General features: G+C 42.6%; 2 protein-coding genes across 5 annotated transcripts in view; both read left to right on the top strand.

The window, feature by feature from the left end:
* The first annotated feature begins 254 nt into the window (after positions 1-254).
* lats2 (large tumor suppressor kinase 2) overlaps positions 255-20294 on the top strand; it is a 191339-nt gene continuing 171299 nt past the window's right edge. Inside the window, exons 1-2 of one of the 4 annotated variants that reach the window (XM_072476837.1) lie at positions 255-404; positions 12035-12565. In XM_072476837.1, coding sequence (XP_072332938.1) covers positions 12227-12565 — 339 coding nt within the window. In that variant the 5' untranslated portion in view covers positions 255-404; positions 12035-12226. The other 3 variants (XM_072476840.1, XM_072476838.1, XM_072476836.1) reach the window with 3 other exon arrangements.
* LOC140391862 (small nuclear ribonucleoprotein E) lies at positions 17146-19960 on the top strand. The gene has a single exon (XM_072476841.1). The coding sequence runs from the start codon at positions 17161-17163 to the stop codon at positions 17437-17439; it is 279 nt and encodes a 92-aa protein (XP_072332942.1). The 5' UTR covers positions 17146-17160; the 3' UTR covers positions 17440-19960.

The raw sequence follows: 20294 nt of genomic DNA, 5'->3' as shown, positions 1-20294 counted from the left end.
GAACGGCCTCCTTCTGTTCTGCGTGTCTCCGCAGGTCTTGTTTTGCCCTGTAGGCGCGTCAGGTTGCACCACGGAGTTATTTTGTTCTGAATGTCGGTGCGGACGGCGAATGGAACGCTCAGAGCTCGAGCACCAACAACGCAGCGACGCGCGAGTGAGCGCGCGCGGGCGGCCACGTGACCCCAATGGAATGAAAACAATGTGGCGCGCGGCTGTCCATCAGCAGCGTCGGAAACACCACCCACATTCTGAGGCGTGGGGCAAGCAGTGAGGAGAAAATAGAGTCTGATCAAAAACCCTAACTGAGGAGGCGACAGTTAAAATTACTGGACAAAAAACACGGGGAAGGAAATAAAATAACCTCGTTACAGGAGCGGCACAACCCAACCCAATCAGTTTGTCAAGTATGGAAAAGCTTACCTTTCAATAGTGGAATGCATTTGACATATCTGTTGATCGTGTATTAACATTCCTTGGCCTAGGTTATTTCTGCAGTTGAAAATTTGAAACTATGCAGTGAGAAGAGCAGTGTTTATCTTGCTGGAATATGATTGCGCCGCGATGCCTGTTAATAGTTTATCTGAGTAGTTGTTGAACGCTGTCCCAGGCTCGATGCTCGGGACTTTACCGTTCACTGCCGGGTGAACGCAAGCTGGGTTTTCGGGGACGCTGGCGGATTGAAGCCTGTTTTCTCCCGGTTGTGGAATGCGGGTTGTCGGTACGAGCTGCCTTCCATTGGCTCGGGCCCGCATAACTTAGCGCAGAGAGAGAGAGAGAAAAAGTGCCATCATTTACTCCATTAATCCGGGGACAGATTTCTCAGCAGAAGTTTGTGTTTGAAGGCACCGTTAAGGAGAGGGAACGCGAGAGAGAGAGATTTCCTCCATGGCAGGCAGCGGTAAGGTATTCAATTAATTCCCTCTCGCGCTGCCACCTGATTTTTTTCTTTGACAAAGTTCCTCCCCACTGACGTGAAGCAAAATTTCTCTCCATAAAATCTGGGCGACGTGACGAATCTTCCCGGCGGTGGAGAGGATCGACGGGAATTGGGGGAAGAGAGCCTGTCGATCGCCCTTTGATTTCCTTTATCCTCACGGCAACCGTCTCCGAAGATGTTTTTTACCTTCTCTCTCTCTCTCTCCCCCCCCCCCCCCCCCCCCCTTTGGAGTGGGGACGACGACCAAAAGTCTGGACGATGACAGCTCGGTGGCCAGCCCGACAATGTCTGCTGAATGAGGGCCGCAAAGGAGTCAGCGCGGCTGGGACTGGCGTGCTTTCGGGAGCCTGTCATCGATAATTCTGGCGGTTGGGTGGGTTAGCCGTGCAGTACAAAGCTCGGGGGGGGGGGGGGGGTTAAATTGCCCCGCTGACGCTCTCGTTTTAAAGTTTTGAAATAAATAGTGACGGTGTCACATTTCCCCGTTTAAATCCCAGTTCCCAAACTTTTTGGCGTTGATCTGAAAAACTCCAACCAGACGGGGGTGGGTGGGTGGATTAATATTTCAGCCCAGTCAAATATGTTGGGAAAGCTGCTTTTTGAATGTTAGCGATTCTTTTTCAACCCCTCTTGGAAAAAAACTTGATTGACTCTTCATGTCGATTAAATACCGCAATCGGTACCAATGTAGATGTCAGTGCTGCATTTGATACATACAGTTACGACGGTCAAAATGTTTAATGTACATATCATATAAGGACTGTTTCCGGCGCAACAATCTGAAAAACATGCTGTGATCCAAAATGACATATTTCTGCGAGCCCGATGTTTCGTTGGTATTTTTAAAAACCGCCGGCTCTTTCCCATATACACCCAAGATAAAGCAGAATTTAACTGAATGCCATTTTGATTACTGTGTCTTCCTGTTGTCTTGAAAAATCACAAAGCAACATTGTTGATAGCGGTCACTTTGTACCCTCGCATTCTATTTTATGCACTGCGAGCATTTCTTGCATGTTGCTCATTTTCCCTCTGAATATTGGTGGGGATTTCTCAGACAATTACAACGCAAAACAATTTACATAAACAACTTTGTATTACATATTATTGAATTAATTCCAATTGTTTGAGCAATCTTCGTATATTCGATATTATAACTTATTTCACCATTTAAAAACAATATTTACGGGATGTGGACGTCACTGGCGAGGCCACCATTTATTGCCTATCCCTAATTGCCCATGAGAAGGTGGTGGTGAACTGCCTTTGGTGGACTGCCCCACAGTGCTGTTGGGGAGGGAGTGCTGGGATTTTGACTCCGCAACAGTGAAGAAATGGTGTTATTTCCAAGTTAGGATGGTGAGTGATTTGGGGGAAAACGTCCAGGTGGTGGTCTTCCATTTGTCTGCTGCCCTTGTCCTTCTAGATGGTGGCTGTGGGGGTTTGAAAGGTGAAATGAAATGAAAGGAAAATCACTTATTGTCACAAGTAGGCTTCAAATGAAGTTACTGTGAAAAGCCCCTAGTTGCCACATTCCGGCGCCTGTTCGGGGAGGCTGGTACGGGAATTGAACCGTGCTGCAGGCCTGCCTTGGTCTGCTTTCAAAGCCAGCGATTTAGCCCTGTGCTAAACAGCCCTTGTGCCCAAGGTGCCGCCTTGAGTCCCTGCAGTGCTTCTTGTAGATAGTTCACACTATGGCCACTGTTGGTCAGTGGTGGAGGGAGTGAATGTTTGTGAAAGGGGTGTCACTCAAGTGGGCTGCTTTGTCCTGTACGGTGTCAAGCTTCTTGAGTGTTGTTGGAGCTGCACTCATCCAGCCAAGTGTAAAGTATTCCATTACACTCCTAACTTGTGTCTTGTAGATGGTGGACAGGCTTTGGAAAGTCAGGAGGTCAGTTAGTCGTCGTAGGATTCCAAGCCTCTGACACTGCTAGTCCAGTTCAGTTTCAGGTCATTGATAACCCCAGGATGCTACATATGGATTGTTAGTAGTCATTCTGATTTTTTTTAAAGGTTGTGGTTTAATTTAGTGTTGTTGAGCACATCACAGGTAACTTGACGATATGTACTGTAGATTAAGATCATGGTGGTTTATAATGACTTTGCACATTGTTCTTATTGAAAACAATAATTACACAATATATATATGAAAGTGTTGATCGTCATTCTTATGTATTAAATGTGGTACTAACATTCACATTAGAATAATGGTGTGGTTTACTCAGTTAAGATGTCAGCTGACATGGTTCTTATTATTTACATCTAAACTTATTAAAAATTGTTTGATTTGCTTTGATAATCTAATTAATAACTATAATCCATTTAGATTTCATTAGTTATTTCTATTTGGTTACTAGATTCCCATGGAATACAGCTTTTCAAACCTGGGTCTGCAAATCTTGGCGTCCACAAGTTCATCAAATTTCTGGTGGGCTGGGTACTGTTATATAAAGCTTCTGAAAACAATATCGAGGCTTTTGTATTTTTCTTTATTTGGTAACTTATTAGCAAGCTATTCCTGTGGCTGTGTTTCTGTAATGCTTTGCACTGTTATTTCAGTGTTTTCCTATGGGTAACTAGTTCTCTTCTAGCAGTTAAGACAGGACATCAGTATATCCCGTTCATTTCTTGGTGATTCAAATGCAAAATTTTTGTCTTTACCCATCTTATAGAGTGATTGTTCCAAAAGCTACTGAGCAGTCAAAGTGTATAGTCAGCTTTAGGAAAAAAGTTATAGGAAAAAAGGAGGAAATATAACACAGTTGTTCAACAATGCCTTATCATGTATGTTTGCATTTGTTTATATTATACCTGTCTTTCAGGGGAAAGATTCTTTTGTGTATTATGAATCCAATTATAAATCAAAGAGGGAATAGTTCAGCAAAATCAATTTTAGGCAATGTTGTCAACATGTTTACATTTTGATAGAGAATTAAAAGTGACTACAAATATGACATATGTTAAATATTTGAATTCTTCCAAAAATTGCATGTTTTACAACTATTTTGTAACCCATTATGATTTATTTGTGATTAAGGTATGCTTCTTGAAAAAATGTGTTAAATGTTATAATCAAGTTCTACAACAAAATGTATGCCAATGTCTGAAAATAATTAGCAGGCAGTTGGCACTTGTTATCACGTGAAATGTAAATACTGTTAATTACTTAATAAGTATAACACATTGTTTTCCTGTTTAAGTCTCTGCAAGTTATTGCCCCCTTGATTGACACTACTATATTACACAGTTCCATTCAGGGTTAAAGGCAAAAGAAATGAAAGGAATATTGCTATAACTTGCCTAAACTTGTTATTAAATGCATAGCTTACATTTTTCAACACAGTGCCAGTAGTGAAATGAAAATACAAGAATATAAATACGGTTCCATTTTTACTAACCAAATATTAACAAATTAAACTGGCAATTAATTTAAATTCTGTATTCTAATCTAACTCCATAGCTACTGGCCAGAAATATGCAAAACTGATTGCTTTGTGTACTTGAGTGGACCATTCTATTAAATGGTCCTTATCAAGTTTTTAAAAATCTCTACATAAAGAACCCCCATAAGAACTACTGACTAAAATATTAAGCTACAATTCTTTTTTCTTCCCAGTATAATATTATTTGCCTGGATGTGGTAGTTATTAATTTTTTTTGTGGAGTCTTTTGGTAATTATAATTTGTAATGTTACTTTTGGCATGCTGTTAGTAGAAGTATTCACACTGCAATCCAGAGGGCAAAAGGTCAAGATCTTGCATTTCCTGATAGTAAAATCTGGTTCTTTTGATTATGGTGAGTTTTATTCTTTTGTGGTGTGGCCACTTTAGAGGAAGGAAATAACTGAAATTGTCCACTCTGGCTCAGAACATGTATTTCTCATCCCTGTTTGCCATTCACAGAACTGTATATAATAAGGCAGTTGTTCGATAGTGGGGAAGCTAGACTACCTTCCGCTTCTTTGCCCTGCAAATAATTACTTGGGACTCCTGTCTTAATTCCAAAAAAGAGGATCTTAGCTACCCAAAGGAAACCATTGCTGTAGTTACAAATAAAGAGTTATTTTATTAATAAACAGCAACCGAAATAACATGCTAGAAAATCAACAAATATAGAAATAAATGCAGGATAACAAATTGGTGCTCAGTATATGCATGACCTGGCCGCGAGGTTTGGCTAGTGTCACACGGGAGGGTTTAAACTAGTATGGCAGGGGGGTGGGCACGGGAGCAATAGGTCAGAAGGTGAGAGCATTGAGGGAGAACTAGGGAATAGGGACAGTGTGGCTCTGAGGCAGAGCAGACGGGGAGAAGTTGCTGAACACAGCAGGTCTGGTGGCCTGAAGTGCATATGTTTTAATGCAAGGAGCATTACGGGTAAGGCAGATGAACTTAGAGCTTGGATTACTACTTGGAACTATGATGTTGTTGCCATTACAGAGACCTGGTTGAGGGAAGGGCAGGATTGGCAGCTAAACGTTCCAGGATTTAGATGTTTCAGGCGGGATAGAGGGGGATGTAAAAGGGGAGGCGGAGTTGCGCTACTTGTTCGGGAGAATATCACAGCTATACTGCGAGAGGACACCTCAGAGGGCAGTGAGGCTATATGGGTAGAGATCAGGAATAAGAAGGGTGCAGTCACAATGTTGGGGGTATACTACAGGCCTCCCAACAGCCAGCGGGAGATAGAGGAGCAGATAGGTAGACAGATTTTGGAAAAGAGTAAAAACAACAGGGTTGTGGTGATGGGAAACTTCAACTTCCCCAATATTGACTGGGACTCACTTAGTGCCAGGGGCTTAGACGGGGCGGAGTTTGTAAGGAGCATCCAGGAGGGCTTCTTAAAACAATATGTAAACAGTCCAACTAGGGAAGGGGCGGTACTGGACCTGGTATTGGGGAATGAGCCCAGCCAGGTGGTAGATGTTTCAGTAGGGGAGCATTTCGGTAACAGTGACCACAATTCAGTAAGTTTTAAAGTACTGGTGGACAAGGATAAGAGTGGTCCGAGGATGAATGTGCTAAATTGGGGGAAGGCTAATTATAACAATATTAGGCGGGAACTGAAGAACATAGATTGGGGGCGGATGTTTGAGGGCAAATCAACATCTGACATGTGGGAGGCTTTCAAGTGTCAGTTGAAAGGAATACAGGACAGGCATGTTCCTGTGAGGAAGAAAGATAAATACGGCAATTTTCGGGAACCTTGGATGACGAGTGATATTGTAGGCCTCGTCAAAAAGAAAAAGGAGGCATTTGTCAGGGCTAAAAGGCTGGGAACAGACGAAGCCTGTGTGGCATATAAGGAAAGTAGGAAGGAACTTAAGCAAGGAGTCAGGAGGGCTAGAAGGGGTCATGAAAAGTCATTGGCAAATAGGGTTAAGGAAAATCCCAAGGCTTTTTACACGTACATAAAAAGTAAGAGGGTAGCCAGGGAAAGGGTTGGCCCACTGAAGGATAGGCAAGGGAATCTATGTGTGGAGCCAGAGGAAATGGGCGAGGTACTAAATCATAGAAGAATCATAGAAGTTTACAGCATGGAAACAGGCCCTTCGGCCCAACCAGTCCATGCCGCCCAGTTTTTTACCATTAAGCTAGTCCCAGTTGCCCGCACTTGGCCCATAACCCTCTATACCCATCTTACCCATGTAACCATCTAAATGCTTTTTGAAAGACACAATTGTACCCGCTTCTACTACTACCTCTGGCAGCCCATTCCAGACACTCACTACCCTCTGAGTGAAGAAATTGCCCCTCTGGGCCCTTCTGAATCTCTCCCCTCTCACCTTAAACCTATGCCCTCTAGTTTTAGACTCCCCTACCTTTGGGAAAAGATGTTGACTATCTACCTTATCTATGCCCCTCATTATTTTATAGACCTCTATAAGATCACCCCTAAGCCTCCTACGCTCCAGGGAAAAAAGTCCCAGTCTATCCAGCCTCTCCTTATAACTCAAACCATCAAGTCCCGGCAACATCCTAGTAAATCTTTTCTGCACTCTTTCTAGTTTAATAATATCCTTTCTATAATAGGGTGACCAGAACTGCACACAGTATTCCAAGTGTGGCCGTACCAATGTCTTGTACAACTTCAACAAGACGTCCCAACTCCTATATTCAATGTTCTGACCAATGAAACCAAGCATGCCGAATGCCTTCTTCACCACCCTGTCCACCTGCGACTCCACCTTCAAGGAGCTATGAACCTGTACTCCTAGATCTCTTTGTTCTATAACTCTCCCCAACGCCATACCATTAACTGAGTAGGTCCTGGCCTGATTCGATCTGCCAAAATGCATCACCTCACATTTATCTAAATTAAACTCCATCTGCCATTCGTCGGCCCACTGGCCTAATTGATCAAGATCCCGTTGCAATCCTAGATAACCTTCTTCACTATCCACTGTGCCACCAATCTTGGTGTCATCTGCAAACTTACTAACCATGCCTCCTAAATTCTCATCCAAATCATTAATATAAATGAATACTTTGCATCAGTATTCACCAAAGAGAAGGAACTGGTAGATGTTGAGTCTGGAGAAGGGGGTGTAGATAGCCTGGGTCACATTGTGATCTAAAAAGACGAGGTGTTGGGTGTCTTAAAAAATATTAAGGTAGATAAGTCCCCAGGGCCTGATGGGATCTACCCCAGAATACTGAAGGAGGCTGGAGAGGAAATTGCTGAGGCCTTGACAGAAATCTTTGGATCCTCGCTGTCTTCAGGGGATGTCCCGGAGGACTGGAGAATAGCCAATGTTGTTCCTCTGTTTAAGAAGGGTAGCAAGGATAATCCAGGGAACTACAGGCCGGTGAGCCTTACTTCAGTGGTAGACTAGTACAAAAGGTGAAGTCACACGGGATCAGGGGTGAACTGGCAAGGTGGATACAGAACTGGCTAGGCCATAGAAGGCAGAGGGTAGCAATGGAGGGATGCTTTTCTAATTGGAGGGCTGTGACCAGTGGTGTTCCACAGGGATCAGTGCTGGGACCTTTGCTCTTTGTAGTATATATAAATGATTTGGAGGAAAATGTAACTGGTCTGATTAGTAAGTTTGCAGACGACACAAAGGTTGGTGGAATTGCGGATAGCGATGAGGACTGTCTGAGGATACAGCAGGATTTAGATTGTCTGGAGACTTGGGCGGAGAGATGGCAGATGGAGTTTAATCCGGACAAATGTGAGGTAATGCATTTTGGAAGGGCTAATGCAGGTAGGGAATATACAGTGAATGGTAGAACCCTCAAGAGTATTGAAAGTCAAAGAGATCTAGGAGTACAGGCCCATAGGTCATTGAAAGGGGCAACACAGGTGGAGAAGGTAGTCAAGAAGGCATACGGCATGCTTGCCTTCATTGGCCGGGGCATTGAGTATAAGAATTGGCAAGTCATGTTGCAGCTGTATAGAACCTTAGTTAGGCCACACTTGGAGTATAGTGTTCAATTCTGGTCGCCACACTACCAGAAGGATGTGGAGGCTTTAGAGAGGGTGCAGAAGAGATTTACCAGAATGTTGCCTGGTATGGACGGCATAAGCTATGAGGAGCGATTGAATAAACTCGGTTTGTTCTCACTGGAACGAAGGAGGTTGAGGGGCGACCTGATAGAGGTATACAAAATTATGAGGGGCATAGACAGAGTGGATAGTCAGAGGCTTTTCCCCAGGGTAGAGGGGTCAATTACTAGGGGGCATAGGTTTAAGGTGAGAGGGGCAAGGTTTAGAGTAGATGTACGAGGCAAGTTTTTTACGCAGAGGGTAGTGGGTGCCTGGAACTCACTACCGGAGGAGGTAGTGGAAGCAGGGACGATAGGGACATTTAAGGGGCATCTTGACAAATATATGAATAGGATGGGAATAGAAGGATACGGACCCAGGAAGTGTAGAAGATTGTAGTTTAGTCGGGCAGTATGGTCGGCACGGGCTTGGAGGGCCGAAGGGCCTGTTCCTGTGCTGTACATTTCTTTGTTCTTTGACTCCAGTCAGATAGAAACCTGATCACTTTCCAGAGACCGTATGATCTGTTGGGATGACAACAAAATGTTGGGAATGGAACATACAGACATACTTCACTCTGCATAGTAAACCAGTCTTACTTAGTGCTTTTGAAGTCTAGGGATCTAGATGCAGAGTATAAGACTTGATTTCAGTGTCGTCTCTGATCCTATGTTGGGTTATTAAGTCAAATGGTTGCATATGGGAAAATACATATTTATTTCTTCATTGAAATTTCTATTCTTTGAATACTGCACTTTTTGAATACTGCACTTCTTCACCCTGTCTTTCGCTGCATATATAAGACAGGAAATTGACCAGTGTCCCGCTGATCAATTTAAGGATGATTTAAGTGCTACCCTAGCCAAAGCACCTCATATTTATCCTTAACCTGTAGGTAGATATGAGAAATTTCACGCATGATAGGAGATAGTCAAGATAGAGGAGGACAGCAGACCAAAGGACTAGCATCTTTATAGAGCCATTCACAATGTTTGAAAGTGCATTACAGCCTTCAGGAGAGCATAATGTAGAAAGTGTCAGATGAGATACATATTCATCATGGGGCTTGACTCAGAATGGTGTTAGTAGACTAAGCTAACCCTTAAACAAAATAAGTTGGCTGTGATGTCAGCAAAACTAGAGTTCAACCACAGAATATGCAAGTGTGAAATACTGCTTTTGAGTAGCATTGCTTTTCTCAGATATGGGGCAAAATAGAGGCCTGGCTTGGAAGAAGAAAACAGCATGGAATTTCTGCTTTCTGATTGATACCCAGTGCTTGCTGCTGCAATTTATACCTATGCAGTCATTGGGGGAAGATAGGATGAAGCTTGGCTGTGAAATCATCCACTTTCACGTGGACTGTCTCGGTGCCTTGGCCCATCTGTAAAGAATGTCCATGAGGGATCTAGTCAGCTCTGCTGACATGTGTAACCGTATTCCAACAAGAGTCAGCATTTTTAAGAGAGTTGGAAAGAAATAGGGAGGAGCGGTGGCTGTGGGAGTGGAGGGGGTAATATTAGAGGGGGATAACCTGTGTTCTTAAATATTCAAGTGGTCTAAAGCATGTTAAAGAATATAACATGTTCTCAGCAGCTTTCAAAACATACACATTTTTCACAATGAAGATTTGTGAATGTTCTGAAATAGATTTAGAAAAGTATGTCAAAATATACAACATTTCAAAATATTCGTGGAATATCAGAATTTTAAAAAATGTTTTATTGTCATCCTCAAAAGATTCATATATGTGTATGTGTAAGTTAGCAACAAAATTGGAGGAAATAAGGTGAATATAAATCTAGTGACTGTTTAGTCAGCAATTAAGCAATTAATTTTTCTTTAATCACAAACGACACCCTATAAAATTGTCCGTCATCATCCTTCTTGACCTGCCTATAGCCTTTGACATCCTCCTCCAATGCTTCTCCACCATCATCCAGTTGGGTGGGACTGCACAAGTCTGATTTTATTTTTATCTAGATTCAGGATAATACTTGCAATGGTTTCTTTTCCCATTCCTGCATTATTACCTCTGGAGTTCCCGAAGGATCTATTCTTGGCATGCTCCTGTATCGTATCAACGTGCTGTCCCTAGGTGAGATAATTAATAATAATCTTTAATTTAATAACCTTTATTGTCACAAGTAGGCTTACATTAACACTGCAATGAAGTTACTGTGAAAATCCCCGAGTCACCACACTCCGGTACCTGTTCAGGTACACAGGGAGAATTCAGATTGTCCAAATTACCTAACAGCACGATTATCCAAAAGCACAGAGTTAGTTTTCACATGTATGCTGCTGACACTCAGTTTCACCTCACCACCACCTCTCTCAACTCCTCCACTGTTGCTAAATTATCAGACTACTTATCTGACATCCAGTTATAGAGGAGCAGCAACATCCTCCAATTAAATATTGGGAAGACTGAAGCCATTGTCAGCACTCCATTCTCTAGCTACCAACTGTCTAACTGTTCGAGACCAAACTACACCATTCACAACCTTGGAATGAACATTTGATCCCAAGTTATAATAATAATTGCTTATTGTCACAAGTAGGCTTCAATGAAGTTACTGTGAGAAGCCCCTAGTCGCCACATTCCATTGCCTGTTCGGGGAGGCCGGTACGGGAATTGAACCCGTGCTGCTGGCATTGTTCTGCATTGCAAGCCAGCTATTTAGCTCACTGTGCTAAACCAGCCCCAGTTGAGCTCACAATCGCATATCTACACCATTACTTTAAAAAAAAATGTTTTAGAGTTACCCAATTATTTATTTTCCAATTAAGGGGCAATTTAGTGTGGCCAATCCACCTAACCTGCACATCTTTGGGTTGTGGGGATGAAACCCATGCAGACATGGGAGAATGTGCAAACTCCACACAGACAGTGATCATCTGCACCATTACTAAGAGCATCAAATTCCACCTCTGTGACATCACTTGACTTTGCCCTTTTCGCAGCTCATCTGCTGCTAAAACCTTCACTTATGCCTTTGATACACTCTAGACTTGATTATTCCAACACACTCCAGGCCAGTTCCCCACATTCTACCCTCCGTAAAGTGGAGGTAATCCAAAACTCTATTGCTGTATCCTTATCCACACCAAGTACCGTTCCCCTGTTGCTCGCTGATCTATATTGACTTCCAATCAAGCAACAACTTGATTTTGAAATTCTCATCCTTCATTTCATATTGCTCCATGACCTCGCTGCGCCTTATCTCCGTAATCTTCATCTTCTCAAACCCTATGAGATTCCTGTGCTCATCTAATTATAACCTCTTGAGCATCGCCAATTTTATTTGCTCCACCACTGGCGACCATGCCTTCAGCAACCAAGGCCCTAAGCTCTGGAATTCCCTCCCTAAAAATCGCTGACTTTCTACCTCTCTTTCTTCCTTTAAGATGCACACTAGTGCCTTCCTCTTTGAAGAGGTTTTTGGTCACCTGTCCTCATATTGCCTTAAGTGGTTCAGTGTCTGATTTTCCTTTATAATTCTCCTTTTGAAGTGCCTTTGGACATTTTATTATATTAAAGGAGCTGTGTAAATGTAAACTGTTAATGTTGCAATCTTATTGTGAGTTATTCTACATTTCAGGTAAGGATGCCTATAAGAATGGAGTCAAAGTAGACTTTATGTTGAAAAAAATTTAAGGACCACAAGTAGGCATCAGTAAAAGGAAGAAAACTACAATGATTACAGCAAACTAAACGTTACCTTTCTGAAAATCTTTGCAGCACCAGAAACCCAAAGACAGCTTATTTATGATAAACATAAGTTGGTTTTGTGATGAGGCCAAAGACATTTCCAGCCACTTCGTATGCTGGAAACAGCCGCCAGAGACTGCAGGAAATTCGGGAGGGGTTGAAACAACCCCATAAACCTTCCGGTCAGGCTTTAAATGTTGGCTCCATCAGTGAAACCCAGCTTGACCCGAAAGCCACAGTTGGAAAGGATGCTACCAGACAGCAGCAGATGCGACCAGTCCCAAAATTTGGGCCTTATCAGAAAGCTCTCAGAGAAATCAGAAACTCGCTGATGCCATTTGCAAATGAGTCAGGTTCATCTATCAGTGTTGAAGTAAACAGACAGATGCTTCAGGAATTGGTGAATGCTGGATGTGATCAGGTATGTCACATATATATTACAACTTTGCTATATGTCAATAATTTAATAAGTTATGCTTCTGTCTTGACGATTTTGATTTCTGCTGGGTAACAGATTAAATATTGACCACTAAATTTTCTCGGAACCAGTGGCATATTCATGGTGTAAGTTGAGCATGAGTGCAATAGAGAAAAAGAAAGTAGGACAGGACTCAGAAATGCTGGATCTCAGTCCAGAATATGAATTTCAATCGGCCCGTGGGTGGAACTCAGTCAGCATCAAATGTGGCCCATTATGTCTGAGGGGGCATGGCTAAGAGGAAATTAACTCTGACACCAGGAATTTTCTCAAGAGATATCCTGCCTTCTGCTATGTAACCTGGATGAACTCAGCATACAGAACAACTAAGCGGTCAAAGTAGCCAAGATGTGCAGGCTTAAGTCTTGGCGTGAAAGACCTCAGAAATTGTCCCTCATACAAAGAAGGCCGATTCTTTTTATGACTGCATTTTCTGGAATTGGGGGAAGACGATTGATCTCTGTTCCCCGAAATCCCACCACAAACCCACCATGCAATCATTTGATGCTGCTTTTCCTACCTCTTTTGGTGGATAACCAAAGCAGATAACAGCGTAATGGCCACTTGTTACTACCATGTAAATGAGGTGACCCTGGATACTCAAGATTGAAGATCACTGGCAACTTCTCCACTGCAGTTCTGCCAGAAGATCATGCCTGAGGTTTTCCAAGGCCATTGTTTAGTTAACCAATGTTCCATTCCCAAACACTGGTTGGAAAAGAGATTTTTTTTCTTCTCTGATTTCCCTCCCCCACGATACTAGTGGTTTTTCTGAGGGTGCCTGCCAGCTGTCCTCCAATATTTTACCCAATAAATTAATCTCTAAATAAGTCTGGACAGTGAATGTTGGCAGACTGTGCAACTGTGGGAGTCGTGCAGTCCTCCCTTGAGCTTTACACATTTACAACTATCACTGGATGGCTGTCAGGAATGAAAGCTCTACTATGTTATACTTTTCCCCCTTATCTGGGAAGGATGAGGTTAGCTGTTGTGCCAGCCACTTGTCTGCTGAGATTAACTAATTCAGCTCAGATTGGAGTGAATCTGGGACTTTCCTGGCCTATATGGTACAGCGCCATTTTACACAGTACATTTACTGCCCAAGCTTCAGGGATTCAAATAATGAGTTCGGAGAGGGCTGGAATTCTGTTTAAAAGATTCATAATATTACTTTGTACAGTTGCTAAATAACTCCCAATTGGAGAACTTCACAAACAGGATGTTGTCTGTCATCACTTGATATTACTTTGTGATATGTCCTGACTGTATGATTGCAAATCCTGCATTTGCATGGATCATGCAGTTTCCCTTGTGTACTCATTTGACATTTTTACTCTTAGTTGCTGCTCGCTGAGGGAAATTATATATATATCACTGTTGCAGAATTCCAAATACATTAACATTGACCCCATAATTTTCTTAATTTGAGGTTCTGGAATCCTGTCTCTATTATTTGATTTAGATTTTCAGTTTAATGTATCAAAAGTTACTTTAGTTCCCTTCTGTAATTGGACAAGGTTTAAAAATTGAATGTGTTTGCTGAACCTTGATTCTATTAGAGTTTTATTGTTGTCTTGTTTTCTATTCCTAATGATAATAACACAGCTCTATTTTGCATGCTTCCCCAAACACGTTTTTGATGTTTGTTGAACTTGGGTTAAAATTTTGAGTAAAGGTATGAAAGATAAATTATTTTAAAAATATTTAATTAATTAAAATGTGAAGAGAAAAATGGCTTTACCCTAATATTAGCAAAAGCACTTTGCAAAAAACTTTTCATTGTGCTACTGGATACAATTTAAATTTTATTTTTGAGTCAGATGTAAAGCGTTGGTGTTTGAGGAACCTTTATATGCATTAAAAAAAAATATATTCACTTTTGCTCTGCTACATATAAAATGGATCCATACTGTTTGCACAGCAGGTGCAAAGGACGTAGGACAGAGCTGCTCAAGTTTTAAATGATAAAATACAAAAAAATCAGGTATACTTGCCTCATTGAAAGGACGTCTAAGAGCTTTGGGAAATGGAGGAGAGATTTCATCCTCATTTTTTAATTTTTTCATGGGTTGTGATGGCAAGGTCAGCATTTATTCACAACCCCTAATTGCCCTTGGAAAGGTGGCGCTGAGTATCTTCCTGAACCGCCGCAGTTCATGAAGTGTAAGTACCCCAACAGTGCTGTTAGGGAGAAGGTTCCAAGTTTTTGATCTGGTGACAGTAAAGAAATGTTGATATAGTTCCAAGTCAAGATGGTGTGTGACTTGGAGGGCCAGGTGGTGATGTTCCCGTGTATCAACTGCCCTTGTTATCCTAGGCAGCAGAAGTCATGGTTTTGGAAGGTGCTGTCGACGGAGACTTGGTGAGTTACTGCTGTGCAACCTGTAGATGGTACACACTGCTGCCACAGTGCATCAGCAGTGGAGGAATGAATGTTTAAGGTGGTGGATGGGGTATCGATCAAATGGGCTGCTTTGTCCTGGATGGTGTCAAGGTCCTTGTGTATTGCTGGAGCTACAACTCAAGCAGGCAAATTAAGTGTACTCTATTACATGCCTGACTTGTGCCTTGTAGATGGTGGCTAGGTTTACTCCCAGCCACTTGACCTGCTCTTGCAGGAAATGGTGATGGTCTGGAACTTGTGTTATTTGCTACTTATCAGCCCAAACCTGAGTTGTTGTCCAACTACTATTTCTGGCATTGAGGTCCACCTTCTAACCATTCTCTGGGTGAAGAAGTTCTTCCTAATTTCTTGTTGGATTTATTGGTGACACTCATACTTGTGGCCCCTAGTTCTGGTCTCCCCACAGATGGAAACGTAGGCCACAATTGTACACCCTCTCATCGGCAGGTTTTTAGGCCAGGAGCGTGAAATTGAAAGGACGGGATTCCTGCATGCGTCGACCATGCAGAGACTTTACCCTGGGGCGGGCAAGGCCTCATGACAGGAATCCACCCATGTCCCAATTGAGGCCAATTGGACATTTACGAGCTGTTTCCTGCCCAGCCTCAATTCTTAGGCTGGCAAGATGATTGAACTTGCATGAAGGAAGGCTGAAAATCAAAAGAGTTCCATCTTGGGTGGAAAGGATCGATGGAAGTTATTTTTCATTTTACATTTGCTGTTTTCAGATACTTAAAAACATTTTTGAGCACACAGTTACATAATTGTTGAAATTACTGGACAATTTTATTACATGGTGCATATAGAATACATTGGCACATCTGGGGTTTTAGGAAAAACCCTGATTATGTAAAATGTTAATGTCAGTCTGTCTAAGCCGTTTCCTTTCTGACCTGAACAAAGTCATCTAGGTTTGCTATTTCATTAGCACAGAACACTTTCTATTAAGAGGTAGAAAACCAAATCAAATTCTATAAATACACAGTCTATTCATAATTTTGTTTCAAATATTAATTTCCGAGACGAAAATCTTTTATTCCTTGTATGATTACTCTAATCTCAACTCTCACAATAGGATCATCACCGTTATTGCAAGGAAAATAATCTATTCTCTGCTACAGTTTGTGCTGCAAACCCAACACAGTCCATCCCATGTCAATAAGGCAAGTAGCATAACACGTGAGATTAATCTTAGTTAGATTAAAAAAATTAATGTCACTATTATAGTGCTTAGTAACATACCATCCAATCCATTTTTCAGATGGGATGGGGGGGGGACGCGAATCCCATGACGCCACTCCGACGCCGGGCCGCCAATTCTCCGGCGACCGGAGAATCAGCGCCAATGGCGCCACCGCAGTCACCACGGCGCCAGTCGGGGGCCACTCAATGCGGCCCCCCCCCCGGCGATTCTCCGCGCTCGATGGGCCAAATGCCGGCCGAGTCCCGCCGGCGTCGTTTGCATGCGGTCCTACTCGGCGGGACCTCGCCGTTCTGGCTGCGGGGGCCGTCCTGGTGGGGGGCACGGGGATCCGACTCCGGGAGGGTGGGCCGCCACAGTGGCCAGGCACGCGATTGGAGGCTACCTAATGGCGGGCGGGCTAATTCTAGGGGGGGGGGGGGGCTTTGTTCCTCACCACTGGGCCCCTGTAGGGCTCTGCCATGTTGCCCGGGGACCGGCGTGGAGACGGCAACCCACGCGCATGTGCGGACCCGCGCCGGCCGTGGCGCCCATATCGGCAGCTGGAGCTGCGTGAAGCGCCCCAGTGCCCTGCTGCCCCCTGTGCGGCACAGGATTGCTGCTCCTAGCAGCCAGATGACGCCGTCGTAAAACGCTCCGGCGTTTACAATGGCGTCAACATTTAGCCCCATTATCGGAGAATCCCACCCCCGGTTTTGTAATGATGCTATAAAAGGAGGCGAATGAAAAATATTGTATTTGTACCACATTTGAAGTACCAAGCAAAGGTGTCATAAGATGCCAAGATATTTTGTGGTAATATTATTTTCTAAGGTGGTGCAGCCGCAGATCTGCATTTCCAGATTTAGTATTAAAAAATAGGAATATACAGCCAGTGGGCCAGCCGCCATTTTGTTCGCTCGCTGCCAGCCGCAGGGGGATGGAGCCGGCGACATGACGTACCGCGGGCAGGCTCAGAAAGTGCAGAAAGTGATGGTGCAGCCCATCAATCTTATTTTCAGGTACCTTCAAAATCGATCCAGGATCCAAGTATGGCTATATGAACAAATCAACATGAGGATAGAAGGGTGTATAATTGGCTTTGATGAATACATGAACCTTGTTTTGGATGATGCAGAGGAAATTCACATGAAATCAAAATCAAGAAAACCATTGGGCCGTGTTATGCTGAAAGGGGACAACATCACCTTACTACAGAGCGTCCACAGTTAAGAATGGATTCACTGGAACTTGATTGTCTATACACTATAACAAATAGCTGACTTGTCTTATATAGCATTTTGGATACCGGTTGTCGGAAAACAGATTAAGATATGTGTTTTTGTACCTAGCGACAGTAATGATTTTCTGAAATAAAAATCTTATAACCAAAAAAAAAATAGTAATATAAACTTGAACTCTTGGGCAGGGTTCCAACAGCATTATAGCTGCTTGACAGTGATTAGTAACCAAAGTCAAATTAGCTATTTGCATTTTTGTGGCATCTGAGACAATTTTTCATTGATTTTCATTCGTCCCAGTAGTACACATATCGAAATGATTCCAGAACTAATCAAAATGAGAAGACTATCAATACTTCATTTATACGGTGGTCACATTATAAAAACAAATAAAATACAGTTTTTGTAAATGTAAGTGATTTTGTTGTGGTTCGCGTAATTTGCTTACCCCTTCCTTTTCATCTGTAATATATCATCAAACATGGAAAAGAATTCAAAAGAAAAATAAGATGCATTGATAAAGGAGTAGATTTTCGTTCTTATTGTATGGGTGTTAAGCATTGCCTAGGCGGAAAATGATAGATGGACTCCAATACTAAAATAACCCAGAGTTTTCTTCCATTTAAATGAATGGAAGGAACATCTGGCAGATTATGTTTGTGATGAGCAATCCCTCTCCCATCAGATTTTTGTTTTGGCACTCTGTCTAGATGATGATTAACACCCAGGTGGTAAACCCTACCCCATAGTGCCTCAGGATATTCCCAAAGCACTCACAACTACGTAACCACTTTAAAAGTGTAGTCACTCATGCTATTTAGCACACATTTCAGCCAATTTATACATGGCAATCAATATCCCACAAACAGAAAATAAAATGAAGCTTCGTTGATCTGAAATGTTTTGCTTGGGGTGAAATATTGATTAGGCCACCAAGAAAATCTCCTGTAATTCTTGAAATAATGCCATGAAACCTGTTACAATCTCCTGAATAGATGGATACGGCTTCAGTTTAATAACTCACCTGAAAGGCAGCATCTCAGAATACAGCATTCTGTCAATATTCCTCAGAATTTAGATTATATGCTCGGGTCCTGGTGAGATCCTTGACCCACAATCAAGAGGAAGGGCATTTACTATCTGTTGAGCAAAGTTTACATTCAATTGCACAAGTTAATGATATTCAAAATGAACTATGAAGTCCATAGAACGGGCTAATACATGTGTGCAAAGGTTTTGCTGACTTTATCAGCTGGGAAAATGAGTGTTCATTTTTACTGAATTTAACTTTTTGTTCCATTCTTGGCACCATTTTCTCATTCTTTCGTTCACTTGACGTTATGGACTCATTCCTGAGTAAAGTTCCATGATTATCAATCGCCCTCTGTTACCGTACACACGTGGGAGTTAATTATGTTTGGTTCTTTACAAGCTGCAATGCTTGGCTACTTCTCCAAGGAAGGTATCACTGTTGAGCCAAATTCTATTCTCACCAAACTTTTACACATGCATACACTTCCTGCAGAGATCACTGATTAATGATCATAAATTAAAAACCTAGTCTGTTGTCCCTCACTACGCCTGCAGCAATGAACTTGCACTGTGGCTGAAATGAGCTAAATCAGTATGAGGATTGTACCTGGAACATTCCTTGTCTAAATTTGGACACTTTTCGTACTGCCTCTCTCTCCCTCAGCGACCACGGTGCCCGGTTTCTGATTTTCAATTCCACAAGTGAACTTCACTGTCAGTAATTCCGTCTGGCGGAGGCAGAGTATCACTGGAGGCCTGGAGAATGCTGGGTTGGGTCCGTTAATGATATGCCAACGGCCTTTACTGTACATCTAATTGCCCATGCTGGCATGCGGTGTGGAGCATATTCATGCCACTGTCGAGGCACCAGAGCGTGGCATTCCATCGCGGCACCGGCCTCGATTTGCAGCTGATGCTCGAATTTCCGCACGATCGAGTTTTGCGATTCCGGCATCGCTGAAAGGAGAATCTCATCCATAATTTTTGTAAGCCACAGATGTGTCCAAAATGAGTAGGCAAAAGAAAACTATGTTTATTGCGAAGCAATTATATTTACAATATACATCAGATCTCTGCTGGGTCTGCTGTGTCGATTCCATACCTGGCCGACTTTATATGGAACTCAATCATGAATGTCCTCGGGCTCCCCACCTCCTTAGCGGGAGAGCTCGTACTCGACGATACTCATGGGGAGACTGATTGTTCCAACCCCGTAGGTCTCATGCGGGTTAAAGCAATAATGTTCCAAATGATTGTCTTCCCAATATTTTTAGTGTACTGCATCCGTTGTATTTTTCAAGATTTACATTCTTTTCAATGAGAATTCTTGCACAATAGATTGCAATCAACTTTAGTGGCAGAGCATTTTTTTAACTTGCTGACAGAATATGCTTTGTATGCATCAGTTCAATCCTTGAGTGCCAATTGTTTTCAAAAAGATTCTGTGACATGATTGCATATGATTAAATATTTGCAACCTAGTTTTGAATAAGACTATTCTGTAATTTTGGGCGGGTTTGACAGGGTTATTCCCGCCAGGTATTTGGGTGCAATCCAAACTGGTATTCACCCATTCTTAGTAATTTGTTTGGAGCTTGGGGAGTTTCTCACTAGAAAATACCACACTTAGGGTGTGACTCTCTGGCCTTGTTGCGCTCGTTCGAGCAAAATGAGGCTGGTGGACTAGTGGGAGAGGTGGAAAATGAGAACCGCTCCAGGTGCCAAACCGTTTGCGAGGCAACCGGTCCGTGCCCGTCGGCAAAATCAGGATCTCACCGTAGCATGGCAAGAAACCAATTATTAACAGGGACCAAC

Source organism: Scyliorhinus torazame, chromosome 15 (assembly GCF_047496885.1).
Source record: "Scyliorhinus torazame isolate Kashiwa2021f chromosome 15, sScyTor2.1, whole genome shotgun sequence".
Lineage (NCBI taxonomy): Eukaryota > Metazoa > Chordata > Chondrichthyes > Carcharhiniformes > Scyliorhinidae > Scyliorhinus > Scyliorhinus torazame.
Note: the sequence above shows the minus strand (reverse complement) of the source record. Positions and strands in the feature narration are given on the sequence as shown.

Excerpts from the sequence above, each read along its gene's own strand:
- LOC140391862 (XM_072476841.1), top strand. The coding sequence starts at position 17,161 with ATGACGTACCGCGGGCAGGCTCAGAAAGTGCAGAAAGTGATGGTGCAG.